Source organism: Hypanus sabinus, unplaced genomic scaffold, assembly GCF_030144855.1.
Source record: "Hypanus sabinus isolate sHypSab1 unplaced genomic scaffold, sHypSab1.hap1 scaffold_1871, whole genome shotgun sequence".
Lineage (NCBI taxonomy): Eukaryota > Metazoa > Chordata > Chondrichthyes > Myliobatiformes > Dasyatidae > Hypanus > Hypanus sabinus.
The window spans coordinates 45,472-59,968 of record NW_026779961.1 but is presented as its reverse complement, the minus strand read 5'-3'; the positions used below and the strand labels follow the sequence as shown (position 1 = coordinate 59,968).

At 58.0% G+C, this 14,497-nt stretch overlaps 1 protein-coding gene across 1 annotated transcript in view; it reads left to right on the top strand.

Moving 5' to 3' along the window:
* Positions 1 to 1,787: 1,787 nt before the first annotated feature.
* Positions 1,788 to 14,497, top strand: part of ncapd2 (non-SMC condensin I complex, subunit D2) — a 57,446-nt gene continuing 44,736 nt past the window's right edge. Inside the window, exons 1-4 of the mRNA XM_059959808.1 lie at positions 1,788 to 1,821; positions 4,310 to 4,478; positions 8,469 to 8,553; positions 11,996 to 12,129. Of these exons, the coding sequence (XP_059815791.1) occupies positions 4,378 to 4,478; positions 8,469 to 8,553; positions 11,996 to 12,129 (320 nt within the window). The 5' untranslated portion in view covers positions 1,788 to 1,821; positions 4,310 to 4,377. The remainder of the gene's footprint in view (positions 1,822 to 4,309; positions 4,479 to 8,468; positions 8,554 to 11,995; positions 12,130 to 14,497) is intronic.

The following is a 14,497-nucleotide window of genomic DNA, read 5'->3' as shown; positions in this document are numbered from 1 at the left end:
CTGTGGTTAAGAAGGCGTACGGTGTATTGGCCTTCATCAATCGTGGGACTGAGTTTAGGAGCCGAGAGGTAATGTTGCAGCTCTATCGGACCCTGGTCAGACCCCACTTGGAGTGCTGTGCTCAGTTCTGGTCGCCTCACTACAGGAAGGATGTGGAATCCATAGAAAGGGTGCAGAGGAGATTTACAAGGACGTTGCCCGGATTGGGGAGCATGCCTTATGAGAACAGGTTGAGTGAACTCGGCCTTTTCTCCTCGGAGTGACGGAGGACGAGAGGTGACCTGACAGAGGTGTACAAGACGATGAGAGCATTGATCGTGGGGATAGTCAGAGGCTTTTCCCCGGGGCTGAAACGGTTGCCACAAGAGGACACGGGTTTGAGGTGCTGGGGAGTAGGTACAGAGGAGATGTCAGGGGTGAGTTTTTCACTCAGAGAGTGGTGAGTGTGTGGAACGGCTGCCGGTGATGGTGGTGGAGGCGGATACGAGAGGGTCTGTTAAGAGACTTTTGGATTGGTACGTGGAGCTTAGACTGTGGGTAACCGGGTAATTTCTGAGGTAGGGACATGTTCGGCACAGCTTTGTGGCCGAAGGGCCTGTAATGTGCCGTAGGGTTTCTGTGTGTCTCTGATTAAAGGGAATCTGACGATGAACTTCTCTCAGAGGGTGGTGCTGGGCAGAATGAGCTGGCGGTGGATTTCAATGTTTTGAAGTTCAAAGTAAATTTATTATCAAAGTAGATCTGCTTTACTGCAGACAGCCGTGAGATACTTCTCGATAAACCCACGGCTGTAACACTCGATGAAAGGCCAAGCCTTTCAAACTCAGGCGTCGAGCACTGCCCGAGGGGAAACGAGCTGAGCAAATGTGAAAAGAAGGAAATGATAATGACAGTAAATAGCCGAGCAGTTCGAAACTCAGGAGGCAGGTCTGCAGTGAGAGAGGGGAGTTTCCGGGGGAATCTGTGGAGATTTGCTCAGCAGAGTGTGGGCGATGTCTGTGACAGATGTTACGTACCCCGTGACTGGGTGTCAGACCAGCAAAGATAGAAGTATCCGTTGGAGTCTGGCGGTACCAAACTAAAGATGTTTATTAATAAAAATAAGCAAAACAATACCGATAATGCAAATATACATATAAAACAAGTTAGCAGTAATAAGCCTAGAAGTGTAGGTATAATAATAATCAATAATAAACAAACTCTATCGATGTCTGGGGTAAATGAATTGTCATAGGAAAGTATAGAGTTCAGTTCAATAATCCTGAAGTAGTTATGGTTGTGTTGAAATCGTTGGAGAGAGAGACAGAGAGAGCGAGCGAGAGGTGACAGCTACAGCAGCCAAACCTTCCTTTGCTTTCTTAATCCGTTGTATCGTTGTGGTCATTCAGCTATGACCCCTCTGTCCTTCAGCTGGACCGTTCTTCTGTGGTGGACTCGTCACTCTGGCGTGAGTGGACACACACACAAGACCCCACCAGCCCTGCCGTCACACTGATAGCCTTACTGACCGACCTCCTGGTTCGGTCTCCGAAGCCCCACCTTTCTGTGGGTTCCCAACACTCAGTCAGTGTCTGAAGGGTGTCTCTCCAGACCTGTCTTTTATCCCCACTCACAGGGTCTCAGCTATCCATCAACTCTGAATGACCGTGTCCATCAAATCAGGCCACTCCTGTTATCTCCTGAGGAATGTTAACGAGCAAAGCAAAGTCCTTGTAGTGGAAAGTAAATAATCCAGGATGAGTCATAATACAGTAAATCAACAATCTCTCTCTGTTATCTGTAGCAAATGTTCGTGCCTGTGTTTCGTCTCTCTTTCTCATGGTCAGCACAGCAACAGTAATAGTTCATGGTTCTCGGGGAGGGGGAGGGGTAACTCTGCACCCCATTGTCCATCAGATATGTTCTTCACCCATAACACAGACAGCCAGACGAGTGGGTGAATCTGCACTTCAATAGATGTGAGGTTTTGAAGACAGCGGTCAGTGTGGGTGGGGGGAGAAAGTTTGAGATGGATCGGCCGGTCTTCGCCTCCCTGCCTCTCGTTCTGCATCCTGCCCATTATCCCGTACACCATCTTATCTACCCTCGTACACACAGGTGCCTCTCTTCCTCGACACTCTGTGCCAGTAACTGTGCGCGTCCGTCCCTTGTACACCGAGGTTCCCCTGTCCCTCGACACTCCCCACCGTTCACGGTGTGTGTCCAACCCTCGTACACCGAGGACCCCTGTCCCTCGACACTCCCCACCTTTCACGGTGTGTGTCCTACCCTCGTACACCGAGGTCCCCTTGTCCCTCAACACTCCCCACCGTTCACGGTGTGTGTCCTACCCTCATACACCGAGGTCCCCCTGTCCCTCCACACTTCCCACCGTTCACGGTGTGTGTCCTACCCTCGTACACCGAGGTCCCCCTGTCCCTCGACACTCCCCACCGTTCACGGGTGTGTGTCCTACCCTCGTACACCGAGGTCCCCCTGTCCCTCGACACTCCCCACAGTTCACGGTGTGTGTCCTACCCTCGTACACCGAGGTCCCTCTGTCCCTCGACAGTCCCCACCGTTCACGGTGTGTGTCCTACCCTCGTACACCGAGGTCCCCCTGTCCCTCGGACACTCCCCACCTTTCACGGTGTATAGGGGAAGAAGGGGGTAACGGAGATGGGGAGGGGGTGACGGAGATGGGAAGGGGTGTAGGGAGGATGGTGGTGATGGAGACGGGGAGGGGTGCAGGGGAGGGAGGGGTGACGGAGCGGGGAGGGGCGTAGAGGAGGGAGGGGGTGATGGACATGTGAGGCTTGTAGGGGAGGGTGGGGGTGACGGAGACGGGGAGGGGTGTAGGGGAGGGAGGGGGTGATGGAGATGGGGAGGGGTGTCGGGGAGGGAGGAGGTGATGGAGACGGGGAGGGGTGTAGGGGAGGGAGGGGGTGACGGAGACGGGAGGGGCGTAGGGGAGGGAGGGGGTGACGGAGATGGGGAGGGGTGTAGGGGAGGGAGGGGGTGACGGAGACGGGGAGGGGTGTAGGGGAGGGAGGGGGTGACGGAGACGGGGAGGGGCGTAGGGGAGGGAGGGGGTGACGGAGACGGGGAGGGGCGTAGGGGAGGGAGGGGGTGACGGAGATGGGGAGGGGTGTAGGGAGGGAGGGGGTGACGGAGACGGGGAGGGGTGTAGGGAGGGAGGGGGTGACGGAGACGGGGAGGGGTGTAGGGGAGGGAGGGGTGTAGGGGAGGGAGGGGGTGACGGAGACGGGGAGGGTGTAGGGGAGGGAGGGGGTGACGGGACGGGGAGGGGTGTAGGGGAGGGAGGGGGTGATGGAGACGGGGAGGGAGGGGTGATGGAGACGGGGAGGGGTGTAGGGGAGGGGGGGTGATGGAGATGGGGAGGGGTGTAGGGGAGGGAGGTGGTGATGGAGACGGGGAGGGGTGTAGGGGAGGGAGGGGGTGACGGAGATGGGGAGGGAGGGGGTGATGGAGACGGGGAGGGAGGGGGTGATGGAGACGGGGAGGGGTGTAGGGGAGGGGGGGTGATGGAGACGGGGAGGGAGGGGGTGATGGAGACGGGGAGGGGTGTAGGGGAGGGAGGGGGTGACGAAGACGGGGAGGGGTGTAGGGGAGGGAGGTGGTGATGGAGACGGGGAAGGGTGTAGGGGAGGGAGGGGGTGATGGAGACGGGGGAGGGGTGTAGGGAGGGAGGTGGTGATGGAGACGGGGAGGGGTGTGGGGGAGGGAGGGGATGATGGAGACGGGGAGGGGTGTAGGGGAGGGAGGGGGGTGACGGAGACGGGGAGGGGTGTAGGGGAGGAGGTGGTGACGGAGACGGGGAGGGGTGTAGGGAGGGAGGGGGTGATGGAGACGGGGAGGAGTGTAGGGAGGGAGGGGGTGACGGAGACGGGGAGGGGTGTAGGGGAGCGGGGGTGATGGACATGTGAGGCTCGTAGGGAGGGTGGGGGTTTGACATGAAATGGACAGACAATTACACAGATGTACACAGTGCTACCACCGGCTGATGGGATTATTGGCGATGGGTGTGTTTGATAAAGTCCGCGGGAGGAGGCGGGAGACACTCTCCCTCTTTCATTCTTGCTGTCTCTCTCTTTCTGAGTTGTCGATCCTCATACATATCTCTCTCGCTCTTACTTTCTCAATCAAGTCACTTTTATTGTTGTTTCGACCGTAACCGCTATGCACAGTATAGTAAAAACGAAGACAGCCCTTTTCAGGACCATGGTGTTACATGACACAGAACAAAAGCTAGACTTAACTATGTGAAAACAACACAGTGAGAACCTACACTCGTTTTTCTCCCACACAGTGGTACAGGACGCCATCCACTTCTTCGTGACCATCTCGGAGTTCGAGGTGTCGGGCTCGACGGTGGGCATGAGGCAGATGCTGCCCCTCGTCTGGTCCAAGGAGGCTGGAGTGAAGGAAGCTGTGGTGGAGGCCTACCGGCGGCTGTACCTCAATCCCGGTGGGAAGCGGTGAGCAGGGCCCCGGAGACAGTTCGTCCCCCTCCCTCCCTCCATAACCCAGGAGTTGCTGGGACAGGGGCAGAAACAAAGACAGGCCCTTCGGCCCACAATGCTGTGCCGAACATGTCCCTACCTTAGAACTACCTCGGCTTTACCCACGGCCCTTTATTTCTCTAAGCTCCACGTACCCATCCAGGAGTCTCTTAAGACCCCATCAGATCCGCCTCCACCACCGTCACCGACAGCCCGTTCCACACACCCACCACTCTCTGAGTGAAAACTCACCCCTGACATCTCCTCTGTACCTACTCCCCAGCACCTCAAACCCGTGTCCTCTTGTGGCAACCGTTTCAGCCCCGGGAAAAGCCTCTGACTATCCACACGATCAATGCCTCTCATCATCTTGTACACCTCTGTCAGGTCACCTCTCATCTCCGTCACTCCGAGGAGAAAAGGCCGAGTTCACTCAACCTATTCTCATAAGGCATGCTCCCCAATCCGGGCAACATCCTTGTCAATCTCCTCTGCACCCTTTCTGTGTTTCCACATCCTTCCTGTAGTGAGGCGACCGGAACTGAGCACAGTACTCCAAGTGGGGTCTGACCAGGGTCCGATAGAGCTGTAACATTACCTCTCGGCTCCTAAACTCAATCCCACGATTGACGAAGGCCAATGCACCGTACGCCTTCTTAACCACAGAGTCAACCTGCGCAGCTGCTTTGAGCGTCCTGTGGACTCGGACCCCAAGATCCCTCTGATCCTCCACACTGCCAAGAGTCTTACCATTAATACTATATTCTGCCATCAGATTTGACCGACCAAAATGAACCACCTCACACTCATCTGGGTTGAACTCCATCTGCCACTTCTCAGCCCAGTTTTGCAACCTATCGATGTCCCGCTGTGACCTCTGACAGCCTCCACACTACCCACTACACCCCCGACCTTTGTGTCATCAGCAAATTTACTAACTCATCCTTCCAATTCCTCATCCAGGTCATTTATAAAAATCACAAAGAGTGAGAGTCCCAGAACAGATCCCTGAGGCACACCATTGGTCACTGGCCTCCATTCAGAATATGACCCGTCTACAACCACTCTTTGCCTTTTGTGGGCAAGCCAGTTCTGGATCCACAAAGCAATATCCCCTTGGATCCCATGCCTCCTTACTTTCTCAATAAGCCTTGCATGGGGTACCTTATCAAATGCCTTGCTGAAATCCATTAACATTACATCTACTGCTCTTCCTTCATCAATGTGTTTAGTCACATCCTCAAAAAATTCAATCAGACTCGTAAGGCACGACCTGCCCTTGACAAAGCCGTGCTGACTATTCCTAATCATATTATGCCTCTCCAAATGTTTGTAAGTCCTGCCTCTCAGGATCTTCTCCATCAACTTACCACCCACTGAAGTAAGACTCACTGGCCTATAATTTCCTTGTCTATCCCTACTCCCTTTCTTGAATAAAGGAACAACATCCGCAACCCTCCAATCCTCCGGAACATCTCCCGTCCTCATTGATGATGCAAAGATCGTTGCCAGAGGCTCAGCAGTCTCCTCCCTCGCCTCCCATGGTAGCCTGGGGTCCATCTTGTCTGGTCCCGGTGACTTACCCAACTTGATGCTGTCCAAAAGCTCCAGCGCATCCTCTTTCTTAATGTCTACATTCTCATACTTCCCAGTCTGCTGCAAGTCATCCCGACAATCGCCAAGATCCTTTTCCGTAGTGAATACTGAAGCAAAGTATTCATTAAGTGCCTCCTCTCCCTCCCCCGACTCCCACTGTCGCACTTGATTGGTCCTATTCTCTCACGTCTTATCCTCTTGCTCTTCACATACTTGTAGAATGCCTTGGGGTTTTCCGTATTCCTGCCCACCAAGGCCTTCTCATGGCCCCTTCTGGCTCTCCTAATTTCATTCTTAAGCTCCTTCCTGCTAGTCTTATAATCTTAGATTCATATCATTACCTAGTTTTTTTTAACCTTTCATCCTCTCTTCTTCTTGACTAGATTTACAACGGCCTTTGTACACCACGGATCTTATACCCTACCATCCTTTCCCCGTCTCACTGGGTCGCGCCTACTCAGAACCCCACGCAAATACACCCCTGAACATTTGCCTCACTTGTTCCGTACGTTCTCCCCCCCCCCCCCCCCCCCGAGAACGTCTGTTTCCTATTTATGCTTCCGAGTTCCTACCTGACAGCCTCATAGTTCCCCTTACTCCAATTAAACATTTCCCCTCACTTGTCTGTTCCTATCTGGGGATGGGGAGGGGGAACCGGGGCTGATTCACCCCTCTCCCTCCCTCCCTCACTCGGGTCTGTGGGACAGGGGTGGGGAGGGGGAACTGGGGCTGATTGACCCCTCTCCCTCCCTCCCTGACCCAGGGGTCGGTGGGACAGGGGTGGGGAGGGGGAACCGGGGCCGATACATCCCTCTCCCTCCCTCCCTCACCCAGGGGTCGGTGGGACAGGGGTGGGGAGGGGGAACCGGGGCCGATTCATCCCTCTCCCTCCCTCCCTCACCCAGGGGTCGGTGGGACAGGGGTGGGGAGGGGGAACCGGGGCCGATTCATCCCTCTCCCTCCCTACCTCACCCAGGGGTCGGTGGGACAGGGGTGGGGAGGGGGAACCGGGACTGATTCACCCCTCTCCCTCCCTCCCTCACTCGGGTCTGTGGGACAGGGGTGGGGAGGGGGAACTGGGGCTGATTCATCCCTCTCCCTCCCTCCCTCACCCAGGGGTCGGTGGGACAGGGGTGGGGAGGGGGAACTGGGGCTGATTCATCCCTCTCCCTCCCTCCCTCACCCAGGGGTCGGTGGGACAGGGGTGGGGAGGGGGAACTGGGGCTGATTCACCCCTCTCCCTCCCTCCCTGACCCAGGGGTCGGTGGGACAGGGGTGGGGAGGGGGAACTGGGTCTGATTCACCCCTCTCCCTCCCTCCCTCACCCAGGGGTCGGTGGGACAGGGGTGGGGAGGGGGAACTGTGGCTGATTCACCCCTCTCCCTCCCTCCCTCACCCAGGGGTCAGTGGGACAGGGGTGGGGAGCTTTGGCTGATTCACCCCTCTCCCTCCCTCCCTCACCCAGAGGTCGTTGGGACAGGGGTGGGGAGGGGGAGCTGGGGCTTATTCATCCCTCTCCCTCCCTCCCTCACCCAGGGGTCGGTGGGACAGGGGTGGGGAGGGGGAGCTGGGGCTTATTCACCCCTCTCCCTCCCTCCCTCACCCAGGGGTCGGTGGGACAGGGGTGGGGAGGGGGAACCGGGGCTGATTCACCCCTCTCCCTCCCTCCCTCACCCAGGGGTCGGTGGGACAGGGGTGGGGAGGGGGAACCGGGGCTGATTCACCCCTCTCCCTCCCTCCCTCACCCAGGGTCGGTGGGACAGGGGTGGGGAGGGGGAACCGGGGCTGATTCACCCCTCTCCCTCCCTCTCTCACCCAGGGTCGGTGGGACAGGGGTGGGGAGGGGGAACCGGGGCTGATTCACCCCTCTCCCTCCCTCCCTCACCCAGGGGTCGGTGGGACAGGGGTGGGGAGGGGGAACCGGGGCTGATTCACCCATCTCCCTCCCTCCCTCACCCAGGGGTCGGTGGGACAGGGGTGGGGAGGGGGAACCGGGGCTGATTCACCCATCTCCCTCCCTCCCTCACCCAGGGGTCGGTGGGACAGGGGTGGGGAGGGGGAACCGGGGCCGATTCACCCATCTCCCTCCCTCTCTCACCCAGGGTCGGTGGGACAGGGGTGGGGAGGGGGAACCGGGGCTGATTCACCCATCTCCCTCCCTCCCTCACCCAGGGGTCGGTGGGACAGGGGTGGGGAGGGGGAACCGGGGCTGATTCACCCATCTCCCTCCCTCCCTCACCCAGGGGTCGGTGGGACAGGGGTGGGGAGGGGGAACCGGGGCCGATTCACCCCTCTCCCTCCCTCCCTCACCCAGGGGTCGGTGGGGAGGGGGAACTCGAGACCGTTTCACTAACTGCCCCCTCTCCGCAGCCCGAAGCCACAGACTCTGGTCCGGAACCTGACTGGCCTGATCTTCGATTCCACCGTCGAGCGCATCAAGTGCTTGGAGGAGCTGGTGAGTGTCTGCCCTCCGCCCGGTCCTCAGCCCAGTACCTCACGGGTTCCGTTCCTCCGCGGGAGGCGGCACCCACCCTCAGAGATCCCCCACCCCCCCAGGTTCAGCAGCAGCGATCTCCCTCCCGGCGAGTCGGTCCTCGAACATCACGAGGGATCCCACCTGCCCCTCCTCGCAGTCTTGCCTGCCCTGAGGCGGCGAGGCTGGTCGACGCCTCTGCCCGTCCGCCCGCCCCTCCGTATCCCTCCATCACTTCCTGTCGCAGTCGCTCGACGGACAAAGCTCTCCCGGGCCCGAGCGTCCCTTTTTACGGGCGCACAGTTCGAATCAGAAGCATGCCGCCAGTACGCGTCGGGAGATTTGTTAATTGTGTGGCGGCTGTACACTGCAATACATGGATAATATAGGGTGGAAAAAACTGAATTGCAATAAATATATATAAGGGTTAAATACGCAGGGCAGAAGCAGAAATTAAAAAGTAGTGCGGTACTGTCCAAGGGTTCAATGTCCATTCAGGGATCGGATGGCAGAGGGGAAGAAGCTGTTTCTGAATCGCTGAGTGTGTGTCTTCAGGCTCCTGTACCTCCTCCCTGATGGCAGAGGGGAAGAAGCTGTTCCTGAATCGCTGAGTGTGTGTCTTCAGGCTCCTGTACCTCCTCCCTGATGGCAGAGGGGAAGAAGGCTGTTCCTGAATCTCTGAGTGTGTGCCTTCAGGCTCCTGTACCTCCTCCCTGATGGCAGAGGGGAAGAAGCTGTTCCTGAATCGCTGAGTGTGTGCCTTCAGGCTCCTGTACCTCCTCCCTGATGGCGGAGGGGAAGAAGCTGTTCCTGAATCACTGAGTGTGTGCCTTCAGGCTCCTGTACCTCCTCCCTGATGGCAGAGGGGAAGAGGCTGTTCCTGGATCACTGAGTGTGTGTCTTCAGGCTCCTGTACCTCCTCCCTGATGGCAGAGGGGAAGAGGCTGTTCCTGAATCGCTGAGTGTGGGCCTTCAGGCTCCTGTACCTCCTCCCTGATGGCAGGGGAAGAGGCTGTTCCTGAATCTCTGAGTGTGTGCCTTCAGGCTCCTGTACCTCCTCCCTGATGGCAGAGGGGAAGAAGCTGTTTCTGAATCGCTGAGTGTGTGTCTTCAGGCTCCTGTACCTCCTCCCTGATGGCAGAGGGGAAGAAGCTGTTTCTGAATCGCTGAGTGTGTGTCTTCAGGCTCCTGTACCTCCTCCCTGGTGGCAGAGGGGAAGAAGCTGTTCCTGAATCGCTGAGTGTGTGCCTTCAGGCTCCTGTACCTCCTCCCTGATGGCGGAGGGGAAGAAGCTGTTCCTGAATCACTGAGTGTGTGCCTTCAGGCTCCTGTACCTCCTCCCTGATGGCAGAGGGGAAGAGGCTGTTCCTGGATCACTGAGTGTGTGTCTTCAGGCTCCTGTACCTCCTCCCTGATGGCAGAGGGGAAGAGGCTGTTCCTGAATCGCTGAGTGTGGGCCTTCAGGCTCCTGTACCTCCTCCCTGATGGCAGAGGGGAAGAGGCTGTTCCTGAATCGCTGAGTGTGTGTCTTCAGGCTCCTGTACCTCCTCCCTGATGGCAGAGGGGAAGAAGCTGTTCCTGGATCGCTGAGTGTGTGTCTTCAGGCTCCTGTACCTCCTCCCTGACGGTAACAGTGAGAAAAGGACATGCCCTGGGTGCTGGGGGGGTCCTTAATAATGGACGCTGCCTGTACTCAGGGAGTAGAAGAGGGAGCCAGGAAACCAGCTGTCTGGAAGTGAGGGCGTGGAATAGAACGGTGGTCTTGCTTGAAGACAGAAGGCGGGCAGTTTTGTAAACTTGAGTCACCCGTCTGTGCCTAAGACAAACCAATTGTCTGCAAACAGCGCCCTGTTTAATTTCGCAACCAGGCTCAATCCTCGGCAGATCACCCAACGTGTTCCGCTTCTCGCCTGCCCCTGGGTTCCTGTTCGACCGGGCCCACGTCCGCCGTTCAGCGCCGGGCATGTCCCGCCGCACGTCAGCTCCGTCGTTTCCGAGCGGGAGGCGATTTTTGTCTTTGAGGCAGCCCTGTGGTGGTGCACGCACAGGAAACCTCCAGCGTGAGGGGACCCTGCCCCCTCTCGCTCACCCCTGCGTCGCACCCACGACAGGGCGTCAAATCTGCTGCCCGAGCCCCGTGTCCGGTCGTGGCTCAAGACTTGTGCACGGTCTCTCCCCTTCACCGTGACGTTTAATCTCCCTTCCGTGTGTCGCCTGCGCCCCTCGGTTTTTCTTTTTCTGTGTCGTCCGTCGACCCCGCCACACGTGTATGTGTCGGTACAGAACCTTGAGCTGACCACGGTTCCCTCTGCGTCCCTCCCCTCACCCTCTCTCCCTCCTCCTCCTCCTCCTTCCATCCTCCGTCGTCTCCCCTCCCTCCCTTCACACGTAACTTTTTCACCTGCCTTCCCCTCTCACTCTCCCTCCTCTCCACCCTCCATCTTCCGTTCTTCCTCCCCTGCCCTTCCATCCTCCCTCCCTCCCTCCACCCTCTTCCCTCCTTCCCCTCTCACTCTCCCTCCTTCCCCTCTCACTCTCCCTCCTTCCTCCTCACTCTCCCTCCTTCACTTACTCTCCCTCCTCTCCACCCTCCACCTTGCGTTCCTCCCCTGCCCTTTCATCCTCCCCTCCTCCTCCAACCTCCCTCCACCCTCTCCCCTCCTTCCCCTCTCACTCCCTCCACCCTCTAACCCTCCACTACCTTCCTTCCCGCCTCCCTGCCCCTCCAACCTCCCCTCCCCCTCCAACCACCCTCTCCCCCTTCCCCTCACATTCTCCCTCTTCTACTCCCCTTCCCCTCCCCCTCCACCCCTTGCTCCCCCCTCGACTCCCTCTGTCTCCTGCTCCTTCCTCATCCCCCCTCCATCCCTCCTCACCCATTCTTCCCCTCCCTCCTCCTCACCCCTTCTGCACTCATCTCGCCCCCCGGACCCCCTTGTGCCCTCACCCCTTCTCCTCACCTCCTCCCCTACCCCTTCCCTTCTCTCCTCCTCCCCTACCCCTTCCCTTCTCTCCTCCTCCCCTACCCCTTCCCTTCTCTCCTCCTCCCCTACCCCTTCCCTTCTCTCCTCCTCCCCTACCCCTTCCCTTCTCTCCTCCTCCCCTACCCCTTCCCTTCTCTCCTCCTCCCCTACCCCTTCCCTTCTCTCCTCCTCCCCTACCCCTTCTCCTCACCTCCTCTCCTACCCCTTCCCTTCTCTCCTCCTCCCCCTCCCACTCATCGCCTCCTTACACTCAACTTCCACTTTCCCTTCCCTCCTCCCCCTCCACCCACCCCTATCCCACTCATCCCCCTCACCCTCTCCCTCCCTATAATGCCAACTACCCCTCTACCTCACGTCCTCTGCCTTCCGCCCTCTCTTAACCTCTGCCCCCACCTCCTTTTCCTCCCCCTCCCTACACCGTACTGCCCCCACCTGCACAGGTGAGTGAGTTTGTGCAGAAGGAGGAGGTGGATTCGATGGTCATCCAGCTGTTGTGGGAGCGGTTCACCGGGAAAGTGCCCTGTACACCGGAGGAGCGGAGAGCAGCAGTGATCCTCCTCGGCATGGCCGCTCGGTGAGTGACAGGAGCTTCCTCCGAGTCTGACCCTGGCACTGTGTGACCGGTCCAGAATTGCCAGGATTTTCCGGAGGGTCCCTTGTCCCACCACAGCCGCCAGCATGACCGGTTTGACTCCTGTAACAGAGCCAGCCTGTCTAATCAGTTCATTGAGCCTGTTGGCATCGCAACAGAGGGACGCCACCGCACTGGCGACAACAGGCCGGTAGAACATGCGAAGGAGAGGCCTGCACACTCCCAAGGGACCTCAGTCTCCTCGGGAAGTAGAGGCGACTCTGACCCTCCTTGCACACGGCCTCCACTCGAGTCTGTCGTCCAGGCGAACCCCCAGGTGCTGGTAGGGTCCACGTCCTCTCCGTCAATAGCAACAGGGAACAGTGCCGGCCGGCTCAGACTCCCTAAAGTCCAGCACCATCTCTCGGATGCTGCCTGGTTTAGAGAGTGTGGATCATGATCAGAGATTAAGGGAGCGAGGGCTTTACTCTCTGGAGAGAAGGAGGATGAGAGGAGACATGATAGAGGTGTACAAGATATTAAGAGGAATAGACAGAGTGGACAGCCAGCGCCTCTTCCCCAGGGCACCACTGCTCAGTACAAGAGGACGTGGCTTTAAGGTAAATTTCTGCCGGTGACGTGACTCGCTGTTGTGTCTGAAGTCTGAGATACACGGGGTGAACAGGAAGGGACCCAATACAGGCCCCTGTGGGGCCCCAGTGCCGTTGATAGCCACGTCTGACACAGCTCTGAAGCCACACAAACTGCGGTCAGGCAGTCCATTATCCAGGACACGATGGAAGTGCATTGAACAGGGCTTTCCCTCGGCGAGGGGATCTGTCCGGTGTCGAAGGCACTTGAGAAATCACAATTCACCAGGACGCTGCCTGGATTAGAGAGGGTGCAGAGGAGATTCACCAGGATGCTGCCTGGATTAGAGAGGGTGCAGAGGAGATTCACCAGGACGCTGTCTGGATTAGAGAGGGTGCAGAGGAGATTCACCAGGACGCTGCCTGGATTAGAGAGGGTGCAGAGGAGATTCACCTGGACGCTGCCTGGATTAGAGAGGGTGCAGAGGAGATTCACCTGGACGCTGCCTGGATTAGAGAGGGTGCAGAGGAGATTCACCTGGACGCTGCCTGGATTAGAGAGGGTGCAGAGGAGATTCACCAGGACGCTGCCTGGATTAGAGAGGGTGCAGAGGAGATTCACCAGGACGCTGCCTGGATTAGAGAGGGTGCAGAGGAGATTCACCGGGACGCTGCCTGGATTAGAGAGGGTGCAGAGGAGATTCACCAGGATGCTGCCTGGATTAGAGTGGGTGCAGAGGAGATTCACCAGGATGCTGCCTGGATTAGAGAGGGTGCAGAGGAGATTCACCGGGACGCTGCCTGGATTAGAGAGGGTGCAGAGGAGATTCACCAGGACGCTGCCTGGATTAGAGACGGTGCAGAGGAGATTCACCAGGATGCAGCCTGGATTAGAGAGGGTGCAGAGGAGATTCACCGAGACGCTGCCTGGATTAGAGAGGGTGCAGAGGAGATTCACCAGGACGCTGTCTGGATTAGAGAGGGTGCAGAGGAGATTGACTGGGACGCTGCCTGGATTAGAGAGGGTGCAGAGGAGATTCACCGGGACGCTGCCTGGATTAGAGAGGGTGCAGAGGAGATTCACCAGGACGCTGCCTGGGTTAGAGAGGGTGCAGAGGAGATTCACCAGGACTCTGCCTGGATTAGAGAGGGTGCAGAGGAGATTCACCAGGACGCTGCCTGGGTTAGAGAGGGTGCAGAGGAGATTCACCAGGACTCTGCCTGGATTAGAGAGAGTGCAGAGGAGATTCACCAGGACGCCGCCTGGATTAGAGAGGGTGCAGAGGAGATTCACCAGGACGCTGCCTGGATTAGAGAGGGTGCAGAGGAGATTCACCAGGATGCTGTCTGGATTAGAGAGGGTGCAGAGGAGATTCACCGGGACGCGGCCTGGATTAGAGAGGGTGCATAGGAGATTCACCAGGACGCTGCCTGGATTAGAGAGGGTGCAGAGGAGATTCACCGGGACGCGGCCTGGATTAGAGAGGGTGCAGAGGAGATTCACCAGGATGCTGCCTGGATTAGAGAGGGTGCAGAGGAGATTCACCAGGATGCTGCCTGGATTAGAGAGGGTGCAGAGGAGATTCACCAGGATGCTGCCTGGATTAGAGAGGGTGCAGAGGAGATTCACCAGGACGCTGCCTGGATTAGAGAGGGTGCAGAGGAGATTCAGCAGGACGCTGCCTGGATTAGAGAGGGTGCAGAGGAGATTCACCGGGACGCGGCCTGGATTAGAGAGGGTGCAGAGGAGATTCACCGGGACGCGGCCTGGATTAGAGAGG